Source organism: Abrus precatorius, unplaced genomic scaffold, assembly GCF_003935025.1.
Source record: "Abrus precatorius isolate BTA unplaced genomic scaffold, Abrus_2018 Scaffold10, whole genome shotgun sequence".
Lineage (NCBI taxonomy): Eukaryota > Viridiplantae > Streptophyta > Magnoliopsida > Fabales > Fabaceae > Abrus > Abrus precatorius.
Window position 1 is genome coordinate 30,298,382 of NW_020874292.1, and position 26,396 is coordinate 30,324,777.

General features: G+C 33.6%; 2 protein-coding genes across 3 annotated transcripts; one reads left to right on the top strand and one right to left on the bottom strand.

The window, feature by feature from the left end:
• Positions 1-228: 228 nt before the first annotated feature.
• On the top strand, positions 229-20,169 carry LOC113864930 (PH-interacting protein). 2 transcript variants are annotated; one of them, XM_027499189.1, is made up of 25 exons: positions 229-476; positions 739-833; positions 3,990-4,337; positions 4,484-4,638; positions 5,201-5,440; positions 5,551-5,660; positions 5,767-5,844; positions 5,953-6,059; positions 6,695-6,789; positions 6,869-6,984; positions 7,725-7,828; positions 7,908-7,985; positions 8,150-8,228; positions 8,362-8,530; positions 9,493-9,563; positions 12,386-12,466; positions 12,549-12,619; positions 14,534-14,630; positions 14,709-14,768; positions 15,528-15,582; positions 15,706-16,106; positions 16,184-18,049; positions 18,180-18,752; positions 18,837-18,895; positions 18,972-20,169. In XM_027499189.1, exons 3-25 carry the CDS (start codon positions 3,994-3,996, stop codon positions 19,165-19,167), a joined length of 5,205 nt encoding a protein of 1,734 aa, XP_027354990.1. In that variant the 5' UTR covers positions 229-476; positions 739-833; positions 3,990-3,993; the 3' UTR covers positions 19,168-20,169. The 2 variants fall into 2 exon arrangements, with proteins under 2 accessions (XP_027354990.1, XP_027354981.1); XM_027499180.1 differs by lacking the exons at positions 229-476; positions 739-833 and adding an exon at positions 2,943-3,048.
• Positions 20,170-21,820: 1,651 nt separating this feature from the next.
• LOC113853049 (DNA-directed RNA polymerases II, IV and V subunit 9A) lies at positions 21,821-24,161 on the bottom strand. The gene is made up of 4 exons (XM_027483494.1): positions 24,023-24,161; positions 23,870-23,945; positions 23,353-23,511; positions 21,821-21,993 (listed from the first exon to the last, which is right to left on the bottom strand). Exons 1-4 carry the CDS (start codon positions 24,049-24,051, stop codon positions 21,913-21,915), a joined length of 345 nt encoding a protein of 114 aa, XP_027339295.1. The 5' UTR covers positions 24,052-24,161; the 3' UTR covers positions 21,821-21,912.
• Between the last annotated feature and the right edge of the window lie 2,235 nt (positions 24,162-26,396).

Genomic DNA, 26,396 nt, shown 5'->3' on the forward strand with positions numbered 1-26,396 from the left:
ATTAGTTATTAACTGAATTTTTAAATCATATTGTCTAATAAAATCTGGAAAAATTAAAAAAAAATAAAATTATAATGTCAATGCTGAATACAGAGGAGATGACTCCGTTTTAAAGCAGTGCCCAAAATATGGATGTTCACTCCAGCGCGTGACTTTACAAAATATTATATTAAATATTTACTTTTTTTTTCTATAAACATTTTTCTACTGAGACCGTATCCAAAAGTTAAAACGCATCGTTTGCTTCAATCTCTTTTCTTCCCTGGTGGTTCTCTGTGCTTCCTTCTCTTCGCTCCTGTGCCTCCCCATTCTCCACATTATATTTGCTTATTTATTATTATATATCCTGAAAAATTGAAGAGAAACGTGTAGCACAGTACTCCTAAATCTAACTTCGCATTATGGCGCGTGATTCGCAATGCATTCTGCAGAATTTTGAGTTAGGCACTGCTTTCTTTCGAATTTGAATCTAAGAGGTACAAGAACAAGCGACAAGTACAACCTAATGCCAAGTCAATCCCATTGATGGCATTTGTTTGAATGAAAATTATTTCTTTTATTTTGCAATTTGGATAATTTTTGTTTTACAAGGATTCATGTTGTTTTTGCGCATGTGTTGGATTTTCTTTGATTGGTTTCTGCGGCCAATTTTACTACGCGTTGTGGTTGATTTATGTGGTTGGGAAGCTTTGGCATATTGAATTTAGGGTTTTTTTTATTTGTTTTTAAATGTTGCAGAGGAATGTGTGATGAATTCTCTGGAGGGTCAGGGTTTCAGAGGTGTAGATAGGAGTTTTGGAGACTGGTTCTCTGGCTGAATCTGTCACTCATTCGTAAGTTTATTTATTTATTTTATTTTAATTACGCTGGCCTTTGAATATTTGGTTTGATGGATGATGAATGAAATTTGAGTTTATTGATTGGAGAATAGTTTTACATGATTTGAATTTCTGAGTACGGATTGAATGCTTGTGTTTTTATTTTAGTAATGCATTTTAGGCCTATTACTGCAGATATTCTGTTATCCTTTGATTTTCTTTCGGAGTGGTTTTGGAATGTGAACACAAGGCTCACACTGTTTTTTTTTAATCTTTTGCTTAATTGCTTGTGTGTGCTGATTCTTTCTCATGACTATGTTTAGATCTTGGTGTTTGGATACTGAATAGGTTTTCTTTTGAGGAATGTTCTGTCTTGGATGGGATACCATGCAGTTGGGTGATGTTTACTGTTTTTAGCTTGAATATTTGAGGGACTAATAGCTTTAGGTCATATGTTAACAGAACAATTAGGGGGTTTCAGTTATGTGGCTGGAGCATTATCATTTGCCTGAGATATATTAGGCATGCTGGAAGAGGGATAGAAGGACAAGTCAGTGCATGAGGCACCCACCTAAGGGGTCTAGGGAGGGTAGATGTATGCAGACTTAATATGTGAACGTGGAGTGGAAAATGGTCAAAAGGCTTGGATTACCAAATTAGTAGTTTAGTATGAATGTGCTTGCTGGTTCATCTCATTGAAACTATATAGTGATTAATGAATTTGTATATCTTCTTTGAATTGTGATTATGTTACTTATGACATTAAGAGATGACAGAGAATTACCTTATCGTGTATCCCACAGATCCCTTGATCATTATACTAGGTGGTCAAAAGAAAACAAACAACTACAATAACCAAGCCTTATCTCACTAGGTGAAGTTGGTTACATGGATCATATAATGCCGTTGAATTTGGTCAAAAACTTAGTTTTTGAAAATATGATTAATCAAAAGGTCTCGTTTAATAACTTCCTCTAAGGTTCTGTTGCGTTTTCCTATATCCATTTTTACTGAATTAAAAGTCATGCAATCCACTTTTTTCATTGATGTCTCTAAAGATCTTTTCTGCACGTGACCAAACTACCTTAAATGGTTTTTAATCATCTTTTCCACTATACGTGTTCTAATATTCTCATGTATATTATAATTTCTTATCCTGTCTTTTCTTGAGCAATTATTCTTTCACCTTAATATTCTCATTTCTACCACTCTTATTTTTTTCTTGTGTTGTTCCTTGAAGGCTCAACATTTGCTATCATAGAGGATAACTAATTGTATTGCAGTACGATAAAACTTTCCCTTAACTTGATAGTTACTTTATTGTTACAAATAATTCATGATGTTTTTCTTCACTTCAATCACCTAACTAGTATTTTATGAGTAACATCTTCATTAATTTATTTATCATTCTGTAGAATCAATCTCCAGTACCTGAACTTAGATACTTGTGGTATAATATCATTGTCAATTTTAGTGGTTGATTTCATGGTCATATTTTTAATATACGTCACTCATACTTACTCTGAAGGAGTTTTTGGTGATTTTAGGCAATGCATTGTAAACAGTTGTGGCTGAGAAATAAAAGTAAGGGCAGAGAGTGGGCAAAATATATTATCCTGTTGTTTTGATGCATGATTTTTCACTATTATGCCAATGTCATTGCCAAAAGTCCAAACTCAAATGGGTATACTTCTATGGACAAGTACTTGACACAGGAGACTTGTTGATAGGAAAGCTGAGGCAAGGATAGCACTCTGCATTCCTCAAAGTAAAAGCAAGTAGAGGGGTTTACTCAATGACCCTTGGGAACTACTTACTGTGTGGTATGGTGGTGGTGGGATGAAGCTGCCTCCCTTGTGTCACACCATGATTCTAATTAAGATGAGAGGCCCTGCTACAGTGTTACTAGTAAGGCACAACATAATTTAAGCACTTGATTGAGAGTAGCATGGTTGTTTTTATTCACCCTGTCGCTATCAACTTCCCCTCCTACCATGCTTACTGACATGAAACTCATCAAACAGAATGCTGACCTTCCTTATCACAAACTCTGATCACTGCTTTATATCCTGAAGCAGGTGCTTCAGAGATGGTGCCTAGAGTATAATGTCACAGCATGCTCATTGAATGCATGCAGTGATGTACCTAATAGATGCCAATGAAGCATTTATCCATGGTGTGACCCTATACTTACCTGATACCATGCTGGACAATGGAGAAAGATGTCACTGTAAGTATAAGAAATAAAAAGGAACTCTTTGTCCTCCCTCCAAAATCTGAATAATCAATTCTCACTGTCCTCGGTTTTCATTACATCTTCCTGCTTGAAACATCTAAGAAATTCTACAAAACTTGTGAGGATATTACTACTTGGTGTATTCTTGGATCATACTCTAAAGGCTTTAGGGTTGTCCTGCTTTGTTAGCTGTGGTGCTTCCTTTCATTTGTTCCCTCTATCATTAACAGCACAGTAGTCTGATTGAGACTGTCTATTCTTGGCAAGAACCTATACTGTAAAATACATTGTTATTTGCCTGGGAGGGTGGATAAATAAGCCTCATTTTCCTTTAAAACATGGTATTTTTTTTTTTTTTTTGTGTTATTACTATATTAAGAATGAGCCTCAGTGCACAGGTCATTCAAATCCTGATAACAGCCTTTATGCTTGTGGGGTAAGGTTTCCCTTCCAAAACTGTTCCATTTGGGGAGCCTTGTGCACTGGGCCACTATTGGTTATGTTATTAGTTATTACTATATCGTCAAGGATGTTACTTATCTCTGAGACAGGCAGCTGATGGTGTTAAATGCTCATTAGTCATGTCTCTTGCTCAGTTGCTTAATTTTGAGTTAAAATTAAAATGTATCAGTCTTTTGGAATGAGGGTGATAGGGTGGGGATGGGATGGAAAGGTGGTAATTATTATTTTGTTTTTCTTGGGACAGTGGAATTGTGGGAAATAAGCGGGCGAAAGAAAGTGTTACTTTTTTTTTTATTTTGCATCCTTTCTTGATAAATGAATTCAAAATCAGAGTCTTGACCATCTTCTGTTTGTTACTCTTCTAGCTAATGATCTCCTCAATAATTGTCTTTTAATTTTATTATCACTCTTTTCTTAACTTTAGGGAGTATGTTCAAGATTGGTGCTTTATTTGTTCCTTTGATGCTTTACAGGAATATGGCTTTGCAGAAGTATGTACCTTCTGCTGATGCACCATCTGTTAATATGAAGCATTTGAGCTTTTCCAGTAAGGTGCCTAAGAAAGCTCAGCTTGAAGTGGCAAATCAGAATCATGACATGGATGTGGATGTTGACCTTAAGGAAGTTTATTTTCTCATTATGCACTTTCTTTCTGCTGGGCCATGTCATAAAACTTATTTACAGTTCTGGAATGAGCTTCTTGAGCATCAACTTTTGCCTAGAAGGTATCATGCTTGGTATTCAAGGACTGGGGCACATAGTGGAGATGAAGATGATGATGGTCTATCATTCCCTTTAAATTACAATATGTTAGTGGAGAGGTATTTTTATGTACCCCTTCTCCTTTATGAATTATAATATTTTCATTGATGTTGTAATTAATTATTATATAGGTATTGATATCCTGTTTTATGTATTCATTCTCTTTTATGATCTTTTCACTGACGTTGTAATTATTATTATATAGGTATCCACATATTGAAAAGGATCACTTGGTAAAGCTTTTGAAGCAATTGTTATTAAATACAGCCTCCCCATCGCTGGGTATGAGTTCTGGAAATGCTCCAAATGCAGCTGATGTACCTACTCTTCTAGGAAGGGCTTCATTTTCACTTTTGAGCCGTACGTGTCATTTGGTTGTACTTTAATTATCATCAGCTTTTAACACTTCGGATTTCTGTGAAAATTCTCATATGAATTTGTCATCTTACTGATTATTAATTATGGAACAAATAAAGATTGCCTTCTATGGAATTTGTTTGGTGAAGGTTGGGTTTGCCTCAAGGATCTCCAGAAGTTCCTTATGTTAATTTTAGAGATTTTGGCACCAATGGAGATGCTACAAGGCTTTGGCATTTTTATGAATTGCAGCTGTTTGGTGTATATGATTGGAAATAAATGTTTTAGATTTTTTATTGGGCAAGCATTCCCTTTCAAGTTCATTTGCAATTGAGTAGTTCACTTAGCTTCTTTATGGTGTTCTGCTAATGGTCTTTTATGGGGTGTTTTTCCTTTGTTCTTGGTTTATTTTTTGAGTATTTCTTAACCTCTTGCATTTGTATCCCTCCTTTCTTTCTTTGTAAATTCTTTGTTTATAAAAATAAAGTTGCCCTTATTAACTGTGCCTTCAGCTGAATTAGCTTTGCCTTTTGCTATCAGTATTTATTAGATTTCTTTACTACAGATGATAGGGAGAAAATGAATCCAGAAATCAAACGACCACCTCCTCATTTGCGTTGGCCTCATATGAAAGCCAATCAGGTTCATGGGCTTAATTTGAGGGAAATTGGGGGTGGTTTCCCAAGACACCACCGTGCACCATCCATACGTGCTGCATGTTATGCCATTGCAAAACCTTCTACCATGGTTCAAAAGATGCAAAATATCAAGAGGTTAAGAGGACACCGTAATGCTGTCTATTGTGGTAGGTTATTTTATATAGTTTTAAATACTCTAGCTTATATTTAGACCATTTTTTGGAGGTATGCTGCTTCTTGTCATGCTACTAAGTTTACCTTCATATATATTCTACAGCTATATTTGATCGGTCAGGAAGATATGTGATTACTGGTTCAGATGACCGGCTTGTAAAAGTTTGGTCTATGGAAACTGCATATTGTTTGGCCAGTTGCCGTGGACACGACGTGAGTTTGTGTTTGTACTATAAATATGTTTTTGTCTGTTGGTATAGATTTCCATTTCTTCAATAATTGTTGGCTATTAGATTGAAGTATATGCTTTATTTGATAGGGTGACATCACTGACTTGGCTGTGAGTTCTAACAACGCTTTAGTTGCATCTTCATCAAATGACTGTGTCATTCGAGTTGTAAGCTTTCATGTGACTAATTCCACAAGTTTCTTGTTTTTGTATTCTGCTATTGCTTCTCCCTGGACTATTTTTGGTACTTTATGTTTGACTATTGGATTTTCATAGTGGCGCTTGCCAGATGGCTTACCAATATCAGTTTTGCGAGGACATACTGGAGCTGTTACAGCAATAGCATTTAGTCCCAGACCTAATGCTGTATACCAACTTCTATCGTAAGTCTTCTGTTCAATACAGGAAGAAAAGGAGTTGACAATATAATTTTATGCCTAGCAATGTGGATGCATGTATAGTTTTATTTTATTTACAAATATGTTTAGTAATATTGAATGTACCAATCCAGTCACGAGATATAGTTAACCATCATCCAAATATGTATTGTTTATTGAAATAATATGTGGGCTTTCTTTGACCAGTAGATAGGAAAATATAGAAACTATGTATCAACCAGCAATTATTGAATACAGTTATGTTTGTAGCTGTCTCTTTCTGTTTTGCTTGTATCAAATTCTTGATGTAATCTCTCTGATTTTCTCTTTTTATTTTAGGTCTTAATAATTGTTTGTGAAATATTAATTAAGGGACTACTTTTAGTATACATTCATTCACCAATTACTTCAATTAGATTTTGTTTGTGTGAGTTGGATTGATGTGTCAATTGATTAAAACATTTGTTTTATCTTTTTTAATGATGCCTGAACTAATGCTGTGTTGTGTGGTTATGACACTGAAAAATTCCCTTTCAGCTTTAGGCTATATGTTTTTGTGGGCATTTATCCTTCTGGCATGATTTATCTGGGCAATCCTCACCCTTATGCCTGAACTTGGTGATATTTTGTTTACTTTGCAGTTCCTCTGACGATGGAACTTGTAGGATATGGGATGCAAGGCATACCCAGTCAAGTCCAAGATTATATGTTCCAAGACCTTCTGATTATGTAATTGGTTAGTTGATTCTTTGTGAACTATGATTGAGTGACTTCTTGTAGAAAAGAACTAACTTGGAAAAACTTATTGACTGTAGGGAGGAGCAGTGGCCCATCTTCAAGTACTATGTCACAAAGCCATCAAATTTTTTGCTGTGCATTTAATGCTAATGGAACTGTCTTTGTAACTGGTAGCTCTGATAATCTTGCCAGGGTACGTGCGTGTGTGTGTGTGTGTAAGTGCATACTTGTAGTTAGCTGACATGCATTAATATATTCTGTAGTCATAAGTCTTAACCACTGAAGGTTTATTTAGGTTCTTGTTTGCTTGTGGAAAATAACCATCTGTTTTTACTTCGTGGTTCTTTCCCCTTACTTTTGATCTTCTGGTGTGTTTGTGAATTGTGATGGTTTGAGGAAAAAGTAATCTCTCAAGTGGCAGAAGATGGATTCCTCTCTAAATAGAAGTCTCTTTTCTATCCCTGTTCAAGCCTTTTATAGGAAATCAATGTACATGTCCACCTGTTTATTAGTGCTAGTTAATTCCTGGTCACTCTTTTTCAATTACTTGTTAGCCTTTCAGTTATTGAGAATCTTCTAGGTTTTAACCATTTTCTGACCACCTAGACATGGTCACTGGTCAATTTCATTACAATGTCAAATGATAACAAGACATCCAATTAGCAATTAGGTGCATTTTGTGGACCCTAAATTTTGCTCTGAAAAGAGTTTATGTGGTGTTTGATCCTTTTCAGTAATCAGTTTATATGGTTATCCATCTGTAATCAGACATATCGCTGACATCTATTGCATCTTTCGTGAGTGTAACTGTAAAATAATGAAAGCAAACATGCACTGAATTTGTTTGAGTAGATTTCTGGCTTTTGCAATTTTTGTCCACCAAATAGATTTCCAGTTTCACAATTCTTCAAGCTAACTTAAAAGGTTTTTTAGGTGTGGAATGCTTGTAAACTTAGTATGGATGACAATGACCAACCAAATCATGAGATAGATGTGCTTTCTGGGCATGAAAATGATGTGAATTATGTGCAATTCAGGTTAGTATGTTTCAGTATGTTTTAAGCTTTGACAGATGAAATTTTTGCATGCTGATGTCAGTCACTCGCTATTTTGCAGTGGATGTGCAGTAGCATCTCGGTTTTCCACAGCAGAAACTTGGAAGGAAGATAATATCCCCAAGTTTAAGAATTCTTGGTGTGTTTGTGTGTCTGTGTGCGTGTGTTTGGGAATAAGAAGTAGCTTCTAAAGTGATCTAACTCTTGGCACCCTTTCCTTTGCTTCTTGGAATAAGAAATGTTATATGCCCAATTCTCTAGGCTTCTGTTATCTAAAGTCTAAATGGCTATATTTTATTCCAGGTTGAATCATGACAACATAGTTACTTGCTCTCGTGATGGGAGTGCTATTATATGGATTCCCAAATCTCGCAGGTCACATGTAAGTCTTCATATATAATTTCCTTCTACAGATGTTATTGCTCTCTCTCTCTCTAAACAGAAAGTGAGAGTTGTTTGCGGCTGGACAATGAGTGGTAATTTATACATCAACTTGTTAAATTTATTTCATTTAGGGAAAAAGTGGTCGCTGGACACGAGCATATCATCTGAGAGTTCCACCTCCTCCCATGCCTCCTCAACCTCAGAGAGGTGGTCCTCGTCAAAGAATTTTACCAACTCCACGTGGTGTAAATATGATTGTTTGGAGCCTTGACAACCGCTTTGTCCTTGCAGCTATAATGGGTAAGTTGGTTTTGTTTCCCTTTCTCATCCTGCCCCCTTGTTTCCTTTTCTTCTTGTTTCTTTCTTTCTTTTGTCTTCTTGGGAGGGTTTTGTTTTGTTATATTATGTACGAGTTACTACTAGTGTTATTATTTTGTTTATAGTGATTGTTCATTTAAAATAGAAGAATTGTTTTTACTACACTTGACACTAGTGACTTTGAAACATGCTCCATAGTATGAGAACATTGAAGGATATTATCATATTTTATATTATAAAAACTCTGTTTAGAGGAGTCTTAGATTCTTGGCCCTCCCATAAAAATGTTTTCTTAAAAAACTTAATTAAAAAATATTTTTGGAAATGTTAGTTTCGTGTGAATATTTTTAAAAGCATTCATATCAAATATGAGAACTTAACATTCTCAATTTATGAAGCACATGGAGAGTTAGTCTATAGAATAATATTTGAGGGCTTCTGTCTCCTTGGTAAACAAATGCGTTGTGTTAAATAGTCAGTTTATGATTGTTTTTGGTATGCCTTTATACATGCAATGTGATGACAATATCAGAAAACATTTTAGGACTACTTACGGATATTCCTGGTTTGAGAAATTGTTTTCCATTTTGTATTTCTATTGAAAAACTATGAAAGTATCACCTTGTTTTCTGTTTTCAAATATTTAAAGTTTTGAATGGGAAATGGTGAAAACATTTTGGGGTTTTCATGATCATGAGTTCCTGTACAAATATTTGATAACATATGAAATAAGTGAAAACAATGGTGTACTTTTGTGATTTGTAACATAAACACGAAATGACACACAAGACCTTTATCATTCATGCATTGAATTTGCTATCATACCAGTTACCACTCTTGTGGATGTGTCAAGATAATGTAGCAGCCAATAGCCATTTTATTCTTCTGTTGTGGTTTTGAAGGTAATAAACTATTTTTCATCTGACAGCAAGATATTCTTGTAGATTGCAGAATTTGTGTTTGGAATGCTTCTGATGGCAGCTTAGTACACTCATTGACTGGACATACTGAATCTGTAGGTGTTTAATTTATTGGTTTTGGTTTATCTTCCTACTTTGGTTCCATTTTTTTTGTCTTTTGTAAATATAACTTATAATGTCTGATTCTATGGCTTTTATGACAATATTTGACTCAAGCATGACATCTGATGCTGAATGTTATGTTTCATCATGCTGTTCTCTTCCATCAAAGATCATTTTGGTGGCTTTCTTCTTTCTTCTTTATTTTTTATAAACAAGGAATTTATTAAGAAAGAAGAGAAAGGTACAAAAGAGGATAAGAAATCCTCAAAGGCATTATGGGGGTGGCTTTTTTCCAATGATTATTTAGACTAGTGGTGATTTCTCTTCTCACCAGCAATAATTTTGCCGTGCTTCCTTCCTCTAGCTGAATCATACTAGTGGTGTTTTTCCTTCCACAACTATCATTTTGATGGTGGTGTTTTTTGTGTGGTAAGTTTCGGAGAGGCATCAAAGATTGATGGACAAGGAGTAAGTAGAAATTAAGCAGGATTAGAAGAGCAAATGAATGATCTAAATTTGACATATTACTACAGAATTCGAGTTAAAGAAGTAAAAGAAGTTTTTAAGAGGACAGAGAATGGTAAAGTGGATGGCCTTGATAATATCCCTGTAGAAGTTTGAAAAAATAAGGATTGAAGTGACTCACTGGACTTTTTAATGAGATTTTGAGATCTAAGAATATGCTAGATGAATAGATAGAGAACACTTTGGTTTCTAATCTTATATACAAGAACAAAGGTGATATCCAAAATTATGTGAACTATAGAGGGATTAAACTCATGAGTCACGTTATGAAATTGTGAAAAAAAGGTGATTAAACGTAAAATATGAGAGAAAATTGAGATTGCAGAAAATTAATTTGATTTTATGTCAAGAAGTTCTACAGCAGATGTTATATATCTTTTACAAAAGATGACAAGAAAATGACTTACACATGATTTTTATTGACTTGAAAAAGACATAATCGGATACTAAGAAAAATGCTATGAAAGGTTTTAGAAAAGAAATGGGTCTGTGTAACATATATTTAGACTATACAAGATATGTATGATAGAGTAATTATATGTATGAGAACTCAGCAGACGTATCTAAGGATTTCTCAATTGGAATAAATATACATCAAGACTCTGCTTTGTACTTTTGTTTAGTTTAATTTTAGATGTGCTTACAAATGACATCCGAAGTTTATCCCTCAGTGTATGCTCTTTGTAAATGATATAGTATTAGTTGAGGATTTGAAAGAAGAGTTTAATGTTAAATTTAAGTTATAGAGAGAGACTTTAGAATTCTAAGGATTTTCGCTTGAGTAGGAGTAAAACAAAGTATATATATTGTAGGTTTAGTAAAAATCAAGATGAGAATCATGCGTTGAAAGTTAAAATTGGTAATGATATTTTATCACAAGTTTTCAGGTTTATGTACTTGAGATCAATTATACAAAATGATGGAAAATTAATGAAAATGTTATTCACATAATATAAGTAAGTGATTAAAGTGAAAAAAGATATCATGAGTTATTTGTGATTGTAAAGTACCTATCAAGCTAAAAAAAAAGTTTTACTGTATTGTAATATGACCAACTATCTTATATGACAGTGAATAATGGGCCTTAAAGAAATAACACGAGAAAAAAGTGAGTAATAGAAATAAAAATGTTAAAGTGAATGAGTAGATATACGAGAAAGGAAAAAATACAAAATGATAGTATACGAAAGAATATTGGAATAACACTTACAGTAGAAAAGATGATTGAAAATTGTGTAAGTTGCTTTAGTCTTGTAGAGAATACTTTTAAAGGTTCCAATAGGGACAGTGGATTGCTTGACTCTTAATTTGGTAAAGAGGGGTTAAGAGAGATCTAAAAAGAACCTCACACGAAGTTATTAAAAAAAACATTTTAATTAATCATATTTTTGAAAATTTAGTTTTTGACTGAGTTCAATGGCATCATATGATTCATGTAGCCGACCTTACCTAGTGAGATAAAACTTGGTTGTTATTCTAACTATCGTTTTGAATGGTAACCTATGTTGGCAATGACTCACACTAGCCTCTTCTAATCTCCAAGGTTTCTTAAGTCTTGCTTTTTGAAGCTTCCAAATGCTTATCTTGGAGAAGTTTCAGTTCTTGCTGCGTATTTTTGCTTTTTCCAGTGAAGTCCTTTCTTTGGTCCCTTTGCCCCCTTCTCTCCACTTTTTTTTATTTTTTTGCTTGTTGTAGGATGATTCCTTACCATCCATCTTTGAACTTAATTCTTTCTCTTAAGGAATTCTTTTTAAGAAACAAAATCCAATGATAGGATGTCGCAAGATAGAATGAAAGTTTTAAGTTTAATCAGTCACACTATTCAATTTATTAATGACTAAAATTGTTCCCTCCCAGTTTTTATATCTTATGTTGATCCTGAACTTCAAACATCTTCACTTGTAGTTTGATTTTTTGGGTTTGGTTTTCTATCTCTTTTGAGAAATTCCTGCTCTTTTTATGGATGTGGATGAATTTTTCTTTGTTCCTTACTCCCTTTGACAACCTTGTGAAGCATGTATCTGCACTTCACATATATAATTTTCTGTTAAAATGAAGTTTGCACAAAAGGATTTGACAATGTCTATTACATCTGTCTACTGTCTGCCTTTGATTAGCCTCTGCATGCTTGATCACTTTTCAGTTGTTTAATTTACTGCTTTTCTCTCTGATTATATGCTAAACTTTTTCTCTGTTTTAGTCAATTGCTGAATGAGAAAAAAATATAATTTTGATTTTTTTTTCTTGGGTCTATCTGGCTTAACTTGCTTTAATTCTTTGCTCATTTTAGACATATGTTCTGGATGTTCATCCTTTCAATCCCCGGATAGCTATGAGTGCTGGATATGATGGAAGAACTATCGTGTGGGATGTGAGTCACCAGTTACTTTTATCTCAACCCTATATTGACTTTCCTACACCTTTTAAATAATTTTCATATTTTATGACTTTAGATTTGGGAAGGCATGCCTATCCGGATATATGAGATATCACGTTTCAAGTTGGTGGATGGAAAGTTTTCTCCGTAAGTACAATATGAGTGAGCTGAGCGAACTGAACAGCTTATTCTGCATCTAAAAATTGTTTTATTTGTTTATTTTTCAAAGTTATTTTTATAATAGTTATCAATCTAAGTAGTGGTGCATAGCAGTTGATTGAAAAAACACTATAGCGGGATTACCACTATTTAGAAATTTTTATATACAGATTAAATAATTCATACTATGTACATCTAAATGTTCAATAATAAATAAAAATAAAAATTCATTATGTATTCATAATTAAAAATAAAAAGTCAGAGGTCTTTAGCAAAACATACATGTAACAAACAATAAAAGTTAAGGAAACTAACAAAATGATTTTGCACAAAAGATAGAAGCGTGGAAAACTACGCCCAATTAGGAATTTTTATTTCTGAAATGGAGAAGGGAAATATCAATGTTTCCCCTAAGAAAAATCCCCCAAGACAATGGTTTATTTAGGGCAAAAATGAGCTATTTTAGAGAGATTCACTGTTGTGCTGTTATAGCACCATTATGGCTGCTATTTTGGTTGCTATGGCCGCTATTTGTAAACACATCACTATTCAAATTTTGGAACGGTATGTGGCCTCTGCTCCACATCGCTATTGCACTACTATAGTCCACTATAGGTAAATGGTAACTATGGTTCTTGCATTATCATAAATATTTACAATTGTTATTTTCACATACTGAGCGAGAGAATTTTGTAGTCTCTAATTGATTGCAACATACTTTTTAGTATGTGACTTTTAAAATTATTTCTAATGTCATAATATTAAATTGAAATTACTTAAAGAAATGGTATATCAGTTGAGTATTTTGCCGAGGGTGTAGCATTTGTGTGGAATTGTTAGGATCTACTCTATCAATGAACATTTATTATTTGGTTAAACTAAAAAAGTGCCCCTAAAACTTGACATTATTTTAAAATTTGGTCCTTGTCTCAAAACTTACATCTAGGAGATGTACTCTAATTTGTCTAGTATTGTTAAAGTCTCACATCAATTATAGATATAACTAAATAAGAGCTTATAAAGGTTAAAACAATTTTTACCATATGAGCTAGTTTTTGAGGTTGAGTTAAACTTAAAGTCTGAATTCAACATGGTTTCAGAGCTTATTGTAGATATGATATTGAGCTACCATTGACTGAAGAAAAATAAATCTAGCCCTACAAATTTTTTCAGTATAATTAACCTAACCCCGTGGATTTTCCAATGTAACTTAGCTAGCCCAGTGCAACTTAGTCCCATGGCTTTCTTAATGCTACCTATCTGGTCCTGCAATCTTACAATTTTCACACGTTAGATGTCCAATCTTGAGCATGAGGAGGTATGTTGAAGTTCCACATTGGTTATAGATATGACTACATTATAGCTTATAAAAGCTAAAATAATATTCACTTTACGAGTCAGCTTTTGAAGTTGAATTAGGCTTAGAACCCAAATTCAACAAGTATAATTGAATTTTATAAGGTCCATTGAATCACAATTATTCATTATAGAAGCTTATATGCAAATCCACCCTTTGGTTATACTTCCCAAAGCTAAATATGTGAAAATTGATTTCTATATGAAGTTGTATTTAAAACTACAAGATCAAAATCACTTTATGACGTGTGTAAAATTGAAATATGTGTTGAATCCTTAGTGCCTTCACTTAAATCAATGGCATGTTGAAATCAAATCTATTGCTGTTTTCAATATTGATTGGTTGCAATCACTCTGTGGTGAAGACAAACACTGATTGGTGAAGACATCATGATCCGTTGGACTTTCTCAGAGATTTGTAAAATCATGTGGAATATGGCTATGTTATGTGGACTTTTTTATGGGCTTGTTTTATTGGTCCATGGTGTTTCATTCAATGTATATCATTTCATTTGTGTTTTGTTGAAATTTATTTACATGGCATAGGGATGGGACATCAATTATACTTTCGGATGACGTTGGCCAACTATATATATTAAGCACAGGTCAAGGTGAGTCCCAAAAAGATGCCAAATATGATCAGGTACATACATCACCATCCTATTATGGTTCTCTTTCTTTTGTTACTGTTTTGGTAGTAATGTCTGCAAATATTTGACAGTTCTTTCTTGGTGATTATCGACCTCTCATTCAAGACACCAATGGTAATGTACTAGACCAGGTTAGTTGATCACTTGCTTGTCCCTCTTTCATTTCATTTATGAAAATGTTAGAACATCGTTTTTTTTTTTTTTTTTTGGGGGGGTGGGGGGGGTTGGCATTGAAGCTTTTTTTAAAATTCTCATATACTTCTTACCTCAAGAAAAATTATGTACCAAATACTACTTTTTATGTTGAGAAATCATTTTGCGCCAACTAACTCTAGTTTCAAGTCTCAACAGTGTTTTAATAAATTAGTTTTGTGACCTGAAGAAAAAAAAGACCATATAATGCAAACAAAAAAAAGAAAAGAAAAGAATTTGGCTCTTCTATTGTGAGGGATTCACTTTAGAGGGAATAGTGAGAAGTTGTAGCCATTGATGTAAATATCACCAGTTATTGTGATTAAAAGAATATAACAAACTATATTTTTGTCCAAATGTCTACCATTGATTACTTTGCACATTTTCCTCTAAAGTGATTAGTCAGATTAGCGGTGCTAAATCCTAAAAAGCATGAAAATGAGAGTATTTGGGTACAAAATCTTTGACTTGTAGGGGAAAGCAAAATATGGATTGTAATATAACAGTGCCTAATGTTGAAGTGTACTGACTAATTCAACTTTCTAACTGTCACATTAGCTGATGCATTTTGTGATAGGTGAAACTTGTTTAAGATGGCTATCTTGGATATTGTGGGTTTTTTTTCTATGCATGCTTCATCTACAAATTTTGTAACATCCATGTTTCCTAATTTTAAGCAATATTAAAATTTGAGTCAGGAAACCCAAATTGTACCATATCGACGGAATCTGCAAGATTTGCTCTGTGATTCAGGTTAATTTGTCTTCGTGGATCTATTCTTTATACATTTCAATTTCTTGGCTGTATTTCTTACATGTTTCTTTATTCCCTCTATCATTTTTATAAACTGTTGGTTATATCCTGTCAAACTTCCAGCAATGATACCATACCCTGAACCTTATCAGAGTGAATTTCAGCAAAGACGATTAGGAGCTTTAGGCCTTGAGTGGCGCCCATCTTCACTAAGGCTTGCTGTTGGTCCTGATTTCAGTCTGGACCCAGATTATCATATGCTTCCATTGGCAGACTTGGATGTGCTTACAGAACCACTGCCAGAGTTTACAGATGCCATGGAATGGGAACCTGAAATTGAAGTGTTCAGTGATGATACAGATTCAGAGTATAATGTCACTGAAGATTGCTCTTCTAGGGGTGAGAAAGGATGTTCAAGCTCCAATGTCTCTGGAGATTCAGGGTGCAGCGTGGATAACAGTGAAGGGGATGACACTCACACAGATAGCATACGTAGATCAAAAAGGAAAAAACAGAAGACTGAAGTAAGTACAGATGTAAAATATAGAGTGAATACTTATTTTCATAACAACTCTGAATCATTCCTTTTTTTTATCTACAGACCGAGATCATGACTTCTTCTGGGAGACGTGTGAAAAGGAGGAATTTGGATGAGTGTGATGGCAATACTTTCGGCAGTAACCGAAATAGGAAGGGAAAAGGTGGCCAGAAAATAAGGAGGAGGAAATCTTCTAAATCAAAATCTTCCAGACCTCAAAGAGCTGCTGCACGCAATGCTCTACATTTATTTTCTAAAATTACAGGTACACCAACAGATGGAGAAGAGGATAGTATGGTTGGTGATTTTTCAGATAGTGAATCGCAAGAGTCTAATATTGACAGTGATGAATCTGGCAGAACTTTAGAGAATGACCAACCAAATTATTCTAAGGGAAAAGAAGTATCATTGTATGAATCAGAGGACACAGAGTCTCATGAGTTAACTGAGACTCATGTGAATTCAATGAACAAAAGGAGATTGGTTCTCAAGTTACCAATTCGTGATTCGTCTAAATCCACAAATGAGTTTGATTACCAGGCTGAGTTGGTTGGATCATCATCCAACTTAGTAGGATCATCATCCAAAACTGCACAAGAAGCTACTGATTTTGATACGAGCAGACCAAGTTCTAAAGATTCGGGGTATTATTCTGGTAGTTCAAGTTACCATACAATTGAAAGAATGCATCAAGTAAAACTAGATCAGCCAGAAGACCATGTAGACATACTTGGGAAAATTAGATGGGGAATGGTTAGGGCTCGTTCATCAAAACCTCTGAGAGTGGGAGAAGCTATGCTACCAAACACAAATCCCAATTCTGTAAAGTGTCCAAATCATCTAAATGAAAAAGAAAATGGTAGTACGGAGAAAAAGGACAAGGATTTCAGTACATCAACCTTTGCTTTAGCAATCCAAAATGATAATAATAAGGTAGATAGTTTGACAGAAGAAATTAATGAAAATTGTGCCGGTACAATTTCACAGACTTTTAATCCTACAGAGAATGAAGAGATCACAGCTTCCGGGAATTGCAGGGACAAAGATGAATCACTAATTTGTGCTTACATGATTCCTCATGATACTGTTCCTGCTTCCATCAGCTATAGTGGGGTTGACCAATTGCCTAAACCAAATATTGGTTTTCCTTCTGTTTCAACAAAGCTAAGGTCTAAAAGGGGTTGTAGGGATCCTGAAAGTCCTTCCAAGCATGAAACCAGATCTTCAGTGCTAAAGAATAATGTATGTAGCACAAATGGTTATGTTAATTTGAACAATGAACAGCATGAGGTTGTGGTTGAGGATGATGACAACACTAGGGTAACAGCTAATCAGGGAGAAAACGGATCTCAAGAAATAGGTCCTCAGATTAAGCAAAATAGTACTTCACATGATTTGCCAGAGCCACATTCACATAGAGATAGAATGTATAAAGCTGTTTACAGAAGATCAAGATCACATAGGGCTGTGACTAATTTAGCTGATGGTAGTGACATGGGAAAATCTACTTCAAATGGGGGCAACAATAATTTCAATGCAGCGGCAGATTTCAGTAATGGCACAAATGAGGCCATTCATACCAATCGATCCTTAGAGCTGGAACCAACTACTTGTGACCCAAATAATGAGCGGAATAATCTCAAAGTGCAGCAAGGACATGGAAACCGTATAGTTAGAAGTCCACAGGATGTATCCACAAATGGAGGACAGTTCACAGAAGAAGAAAGGGGTTCTTGTTCAAAATTGACTGTTGGTTTGAGGTCTACTAGGAGTCGGAGATCTAGTTATAATATTCGTGAGACTAGTCCTGTAAATAGAAGGAAATCACAGCAATCAGCTAGCAAAGGTTCATGGTTGCTGTTATCGACCCATGAGGAAGGATGCAGATTTATTCCACAACAGGGAGATGAAGTTGTATATTTGAGACAGGTTAGCCATTAGAGATTATAGATACTGTGTTTTTTTCATGCATATTTTAAAGTTCTCAACGCGTGTTCTTTTTTCTGGTTTTAATTTAAAATTTTGAATGTGTTAACCTATGAAAATATCCATTTTTCAGGGGCACCAGGAGTATATAGATTATTGCCGTAGAAGAGAATCAGGGCCTTGGGCATCACCAAAGGAACATATAAGAGCTGTAGAATATTGTAGAGTTCAAAGCCTAGAGTATTCCCATGTTCCAGGGTCTGGTGATAGCTGCTGCAAAATGACACTTGAGTTTGTAGATCCTAATTCAAGTGTTGTTGGCAAATCTTTTAAGTTAACCCTACCTGAAGTGACTAGTTTCCCAGATTTTCTTGTTGAAAGAACTAGGTTTGATGCTGCTATGCAAAGAAATTGGACACGCAGGGATAAATGCAGGGTTTGGTGGAAGAATGAGGATAATTCCTCTGGTAATTGGTGGGATGGTCGAATCCTGTGCGTGGAAGCCAAGTCTTCCGAATTTCCAGAAAGTCCATGGGAGAGGTATACTGTTCGGTACAAGAGTGACCTCACTGAAACCCATTTGCATAGTCCTTGGGAGCTTTTTGATGCTGATACTGAATGGGAACAACCTCATATTGATGATAATAAGAGAAATAAACTGCTATCCGCTCTCACCAAATTACAGCAGTCAGGCAACACAGTTCAGGTATCTGTCCAAAGTTTCCATAGCATAAGTTTTGAGTTTGTGTGGAGGTGATAAATATTCAGTTCTTTGTCATTGATATGACAGGATCGTTATGGGATACATGAATTGAAGAAAATTTCAAATAAGTCTAAATTTATAAACAGGTATTCCATTAGCCTTTTTGAAGCGGAACTGTGTAGTATATCAACATTTATTTGAATATTTCTGGTAAATTTGCAGGTTTCCTGTTCCTCTGTCTCTGGAATTGATACAATCAAGGTTGGAGAATAACTATTACCGTAGTTTGGAGGCACTGAAGCATGATGTGACAGTTTTACTGTCTAATGCCACCTCCTTTCTTGAAAAGGATGCAGAGATGTCAACAAAAATCAAACGCCTATCAGAATGGTTCACACGGACATTATCATCTTTATAGTTCGTAGCTTTCTGGGAACCCTAAGTCCAGTACTAAGGGCCGAAGCAGCCCAGCTGGTTATTTTCCCAAATATATTTTTTGTAGATAGATTCTTTATTGTACCTTGGTTTAGCTTTCTTCTTGTTCGTTGCATTAGCTTCGGAGGTTAGAGATAGGAATATCGGGATAAAGTAGCATTTTGCTGTGGAAAATTTCTGCGGCTACATTCATTATTTGTACAGAGACACCACATTCATAGCAAATGCATAATTCGCATTCAGAATTTGTAGACCTTGTGTTCTGGTTGTGGTTGGGCTAATTACAACCGATGCTTTTCAATTTTCACGAGTGTGAAGAAAAAAAAATATTGAATGGCGTATTATTTAAACATCTCTATTACCATGAGTAGTCATTTACAAAGGTTTTTATCAATTATCCTTAAAACGTCAACCAGAATATCTTAAAATATATTTCTTAAATATAATATTTTGGTTTCAAGTGACCTGATTATGTGCAGCTAAAACGCCTCGGATAGAATTTTGGTATACTTGAGGTTGAAGAGAGAGAGGAGACGGGGTTAAGATTGGGGTTGGCTTCTCTACCTTTATGGTTATAAAAGTTACGTAGAATGAATTTGTGCTATTGAATTGAGCAAATTCACTCACTGACTTTTTTCACCACAAAGTTAGAGGATGTAAATCCGTTTAGATTTTGTTTGTATGTTTATATTAGCAGCATATATACTCGCTATTGCCATAAGGGTTTTAGTTGTAGAGAGTATAGATTTCTGATAAAAAAAGATTAAATTATTTATGATGTATTTTTTATTTTTTTTTGTGACTGATATTTTCAGAGACAATTGAGATTAACTTTCGGATCAAGTCCTCTCCAGAGACAATTGAGATTATAGAGAGTATAGATTTCTGATAAAACACATTCAATTATTTATGATGTATTTTTATTGTTTGTGACTGATATTTTCAGGGACAATTGAGATTAACTTTTGGTTCAAGTCCTCTCCAGAGAAACTTCAAATTTTGAACTTCTAATATTGCAAGTAAATTTTACCTGACATTTTGATTAACCACCTATCCATATCAAATTCGGGTTGAACAAGAAAAATTTTGGTGGTGTGCGTATGAATTTTAGAATAAGCATGAAAAGAATGGAGAAAGATAAAAGGATACATATTTAATTAATTATTAATTATAATACATTGCATTTAAATTAACATAGACAAAAAACACACTGCGTTTCAGCAAATAACATAGGACATTATTGAGATCTAGGTAACTTTGCTCAGAAGTAGTGATATTAACGCAGTTTCGGTTCCGCCCCATATTCTAGGGAAAGATTCTAGTGTGATGTCACAATAAGATGATGACATCACTGCAACGAAACTGAAAATATTGAGGAAAAATCTCAAGTATTTTGATCTATATGGTTACATTTTAATCTTGAACTTAATTGAACGGTGCGTATAGGGGAAAGGATTTTCTCGAATAGGTGCAAGGGCAACACAATCAATTACATCTCATCATCATCTCCCAGTTAACATTTTTTTTTAATAATAAAGCATGGTTACCAGGTTTGGCAACCATTTTGCAAAGGATTTGAGACGTTACGTTCGTTTTCTATAATAAAAAATGTAATACCCACTTCTAAAATTTTTAAATATACTAATTTAATAGTCCGAGCAATACACATCTATTTCATTTTAAAATAAATAAATATATATAATTTTATAATTGAAAAGTAAAATTTATAAATATAAAATATCAAAAAATATATAGATATTTATAAAAAGACTTAAAATTTTATAAGATAATAAAAATATTTTTATAAATATAAAAAATTATATAAAATAACAATAAAAAGTTAAAGTAATAATTTTTAAATCCAAAATTTAGTACAAAGTTAACATAGAAATAGAAAACAAAACCATTGAAAGTCTCATTTATAATCGACAAGCTGATTTATAAACCTCAAATATCTTTGTAAATAAATTTCTAAATTTTTAAATTGTTTAATAATTATGCTCTTTACATTAACCAATAAAAAAAAATACTTGTAAAATATAATATATAAAACCTTATTTAAAAATTTCCAGTTTATAAATCTACAGATTAGTTAATCTTCCATTTACACTCTTTAGACTTGTATATATACTATTATATTTTCCTCGAAAATTATGAAAAAACATTCAATACATTTGCCATAATCCAGCTGTATTTTTCGCAAAAAATCAAACCTCTTTTTAGGGACAAATGGCTGGACTGACTAAAATTTTGGGTGGCCTATATTCCTTTGTAAATCAGGGTCACCCTATTCGTAATTAAAAAAAAAATCCCAGTTGAAATTTTAAGAAGAAACCTTTGCAGCAACTAATATCTAGAAGACCAAAAAAATGGCGTTTTGATTCCTTGCTCACCACCCCCCCTTATTACCTACAACAAAACAAGAACTTCAGGCCCTCGATAAAATTTATCAGCCCTGACCAATTGGTCCATTAACTACAATAATTTTATCAAGAACTGCACAGTTAAACAAGTATCACTAAGACTTTAGTAGTATTGCCCCTGCATCAACCAAGGTTTTCATATAATAAATTAAAACCATGTTCCATTTATAAAATATCTCTATTCTATTGAAAAATGGACAGCAAAGACCATGAACGATTTACTAAAATAAATTAAAACCGAACAAATAAAAAATTGTTTGTTGAATCTTCCCAATATTGAACCTTGATCTGAGGGAGCATAAACATCAGTCTCGCCATCGGTGACCACAGCTAGGGTTGCAGCATACAAAAAAAAGTGTCATTCCTTCTTCCCCTCTGGCTGTTGCCTGAATGCATTAAAAAATTCAGATGTTCTGTCAGTAATTAAACTAAGGTTTCTCAACCAAGATTGAAATTTTGCCAAAACATGCATTCAAAAGGGTAATGAAGAAATCAGCATTATTTCTTAAAGGCTATTTCAAAGAGAAGCACGGCATTTCAGATTCAAATGGTTATACTATACTGAATTTTCTTTCATCTACACTATATCAGCATTACTTTTTGTTGAAAGATAGATATGTTTCCAGAGCTTTAACTGTACGATGACATATGCAGCCAATAGGAGGTCCCCAAATAAGTTTCCATACCAGTGTCTAGTGTTCAGCTAAGCAACCAATTTAGCATTTGAACAAGAAAAGAAAGTAATTTGTATCAAGGTAATCAAATCAAAGTCTGAATCGTGGGTAGAAGACCAATTTTCCAAATCATGACCCGAAACTTATCATGACCAATAACATAATGATCAATAATAAAAATATAAAAAGCATTTAACATATAACTTCACATAAAGGATCTAAAACACAAAGATATTAGCACTTCAAAGTCAAACAAGTAAACAACTCATTGCATCAAGTTTTATATATAACTAAAACACTTGCTATTTAACAAAAGAAAAAGGCCCTTTGTTTATTATTTTGAGGAAAGACTACAGAAAGAAAAAACAAGTCATCACAGTACTACATTGCAGCAATATTTTTTCCAAAAGGTAAAAAAATAAAATTTATGCATCGCAACAATCTGCACAGAACCATGAACACTACAATGACTGATACAGTGATACAAGAGCTACCAGACAAAACAAGCTCAACAAGAATCAAATTTGTTCAAACTTAATTTTCATTCTAAACTTGAGCTGCCTGACATTCTGACTAATGAATGTCCCAAACCAAAACAATAGAAAGACAATCAAAGGTTCTCAAGCAAGCAATTTATACAATGACCTCAAGCCTCCTAGTATCTATGCAATAGCCATGATACTTTTATAAGCCTAAACAGATTCAGACCACGATTTGATACATTAAGAGCAACTTCAACCTTTTTTGTGTTGCTTCCTTATGCAATTACTTCTTCCAAATTAAGGGGATGAAAGTAGGCAGAAATATCAGCACTAATGTTAAACAGAAAATTTGTATTACATCTAGCATAAACTCATCATTCTCCTCAAATCCTCAAGGCTCTATCTCCACATCATCCCGCACACACACAGAAGGGAACATCCATCAAATGTCAAACTAACATTCTACTTATAAGCAAAAATCATGAAGCTTGTGGTACGCCCAAAGCTTGGCAGAGTAAACTTCTTAACACCAAAACAGAAAAAATAAAAACAGCTCAGTTCAGTTTCATAATTAGAACAGGGATTATACCTGGAAAAAGACAGCTTCACCATGATTGCATTGAGTGCAGCGAACGGACTTGGTCCGAGGAAGTGTTGGATCTGCAGCAACATCCTGCAACACTTGAGTGCGCTCTCCAACAGAGTGATGTATCTCATTCCTATACACGCAATAGTTATCAGCAACCTCCTGAACAACAACGACAGCAACAATAAAATAGTTAAGCAAAACACATTCCAACAAAGTTAATCGTATCAGAACTGCGGAAGAGTCCCTCTCAACACCCCTTCAAGAGAAAGGCAACCAACCAACAATTTGACCAGTGTATGGGTACAGCTTGATTCCACTAAATAATCGTTTTTTTCTGCTAAAAATTGAAACATTTTTGGTCCTAAAATAAACTAATGCATACAAGCACTTGCTAGATAGTCCTTTGATAGTTCTATTAACAGTTATATTTCAAAACAAAAATTGGTTTGTTGGTTCGTTTATTTCAATCAATGAATTGGGGTTTCTTCGTATACGAAAAGAGGGAAAAGTGAAAAACCTGATGATCACAGTTGCGGCATGCGTAGAGAAGAATCTTCTGTTCTCTGTCTTCCTTAGGGTACAGAATGTTGTTGCTGAACCATAATCAATGAATCAACAAAAAAATAATAATAAAAAAGAAAACGAAGAGGAAAGTGAGATGGGTGCAAACCATTCGCGGCAAAATTTCATAGTACTCATTTTGACGACAGAGAAGGAAGCGGAATTGCAGACCTACTCAATGCTCGTTTCCTCTTTGTTTTCTTTTCTCTGTTACTTCTTAGGGCTTGCACAGAATTTAAGATGAATTTATAGAGCTTATAAAATAGGTTATTCAATTTCTTTAGGCTATGGTTTGTTACAGAGAATTTAAAATAAATTTATAGAGTTGATAAAATAGATTATTCAACTTATTTGATCTATTTAAGATTTAGTCGGTTGAACAAAGAATTAAATTTATAAAAAAATGTGTCAAAATAATAAATTTATTTATAATAATTTTTTTGCGAATTTAACTTGTTAAATTTAATTAGATTAAAATATAAATTTTTTAATATAATTAAAATTTTACATTTTATTAAATAAGTTTGGGCTAACTTAGTTAATATTTTATTAGCTCTATAAATTTATATATTTTTGTTGTACAATTTTTCTATTGGTCTTTTAACTTTGTAAGGCCTAATTACACGTTAACTAATTTCCTTTTGCACAATTTAAAAATACTCTTTATTGTTTGTATTCTTTTAGTGCTTTTTTTCAATTTTTTACTTCATTTAACTACACTTAATTTCAGTTTGATTTAAAAGTTAATTTCTTTTGTTAGTTTTCAAGATAACTTAAAATTTTCTTAATACATCTCTTTTTTTTTTATAAAGATTTAATAATAAAAAAATCAGAAGATAAATTACAAAAAAATGAAACAATGAAGGATTGTATATAAAATAAATAATATTTTTTTGTTGAAATTTATTAAATAACTAATGTTTTATTAATATAAAGTAGAAAAAGTTACATTAAATTTTTAAAAATGATGATATATTAAATTTTAAAAACAAACAAGAGTATTTAAGGGTTAGTAGATGAGTTTTAAATAATTTTAATTTATTTATTAGTGATACAAGTAATAAATAAATTTTCAAACATTTCTACCATTTTTTCACTTAAATATTAATAGATATTTGAGCTTCCCAATAATATAAGGAAGGGTCAAAAGAGATAATGATGAATAGGATTTAAGATTGACACTACAACAGATTTTATTAGGTCGAACAGCCAAGGGAATGACATGCACCTAGTTGACAGGAGAAAGCTTATTCGGCCTAGGAGAAAGCATTTGCACCATCAAATAAACCTGAGTTCAACTTATTTCTAGTAAACATAGTTGAGACGGACATTATGAACCCGGGTAACAAGCAATGATCGTTTGTGTTGAATTTAATCCAAAATATAGGATCAGTTTTGAATGATGGTATTGTGATTCGAATTAGCACAGGTGACAGTTCTTTTTGGTTTTTCAATTGGACTCAAAAGGTTTGTTGAGTGAGAAAGTTCCCTATGTGGACATGCATGATTCTAAGCTCCGATTTAAAGACCTTTTAGGATGGTCTTCGATGGTACCTTTGATATCTTCTTGTTCACTCCTTTGCCATAGAACAAATTTGATATCCTGAGCAAGACCTTAATCCATCTTAATCAGACTTCCTCTAATTTAACCATTAATTAGGAGTACCAATGCAATTAAATGGATTTTTAACTGCTAAAGAGTACTGCTACAATTGGCATATGGGAAGATGTCATACCCTTAATCCCAGAGTTAGATTTTGAAAATGAAGGTGCTGAAAAATAATAAAATTTCTAGCACTAAGACTGATTTCTCATAGGAGTGCCATGGGATTTCCTTTTAATATTCAATGGATTAAATGATTCTATGTTCATAGCAACCTTATGGCATGCATGGAGAAACCTTAACATGAAAGCATTACATAGAGGGCACATTATTAACGGAAGTTAGTTCTATTGACTTATTTATCCTACAATCTATTTTTTATTTTATGCTCATTAGCAATCGGACTCAACATCGTTCCACTCCACCTCCGTCCACAACAAAATAATTATCATTAATTAATAAAAAAAGTTTTTACGTGTTAAGATAATCCTTTTTTTTAATATAGTTTTGTTAAATAAAAAATAAATTATTAGCATAAATTTTTTTAAAAGTTTATTGACAAAGACTAATCTAAGAATAAAGTGTTCATTTTTTTTATTTTTATTTTTTTGGTGCTGCTGGGTCACTTAAATGGTCTCTGCCACCAATCGGTGAAAATCTTTGAATGTTGATTCTGTGTATATTGGCAAGATTTAGAGGTCTTATTGAGGGGTACTCCACAAGTGCTTGGCTGTGTGGTTTTGCGGGTAATGTGTGCTGAAAACATAAAGGCTGAATTGCTTGCAATTTATTATGTGGTTTGTTGACTGCCTAAGATGAAGGCCTTCCATATGTGATCACCTATCATAGTGATTGCCTTCTTCAAGTGATATCTTTAATC

Coding starts and splice junctions, on each gene's coding strand:
- LOC113864930 (XM_027499180.1), top strand. Junction 7,986..8,149: donor CCCAAGTTTAAGAATTCTTG/GTGTGTTTGTGT, acceptor ATTTTATTCCAG/GTTGAATCATGACAACATAG. Junction 8,229..8,361: donor CCAAATCTCGCAGGTCACAT/GTAAGTCTTCAT, acceptor TATTTCATTTAG/GGAAAAAGTGGTCGCTGGAC.
- LOC113853049 (XM_027483494.1), bottom strand. CDS start 24,051: ATGAGTACTATGAAATTTTGCCGCGAATG. Junction 23,946..24,022: donor ATGAAATTTTGCCGCGAATG/GTTTGCACCCAT, acceptor ATTATGGTTCAG/CAACAACATTCTGTACCCTA. Junction 23,512..23,869: donor GCCGCAACTGTGATCATCAG/GTTTTTCACTTT, acceptor GTTGTTGTTCAG/GAGGTTGCTGATAACTATTG.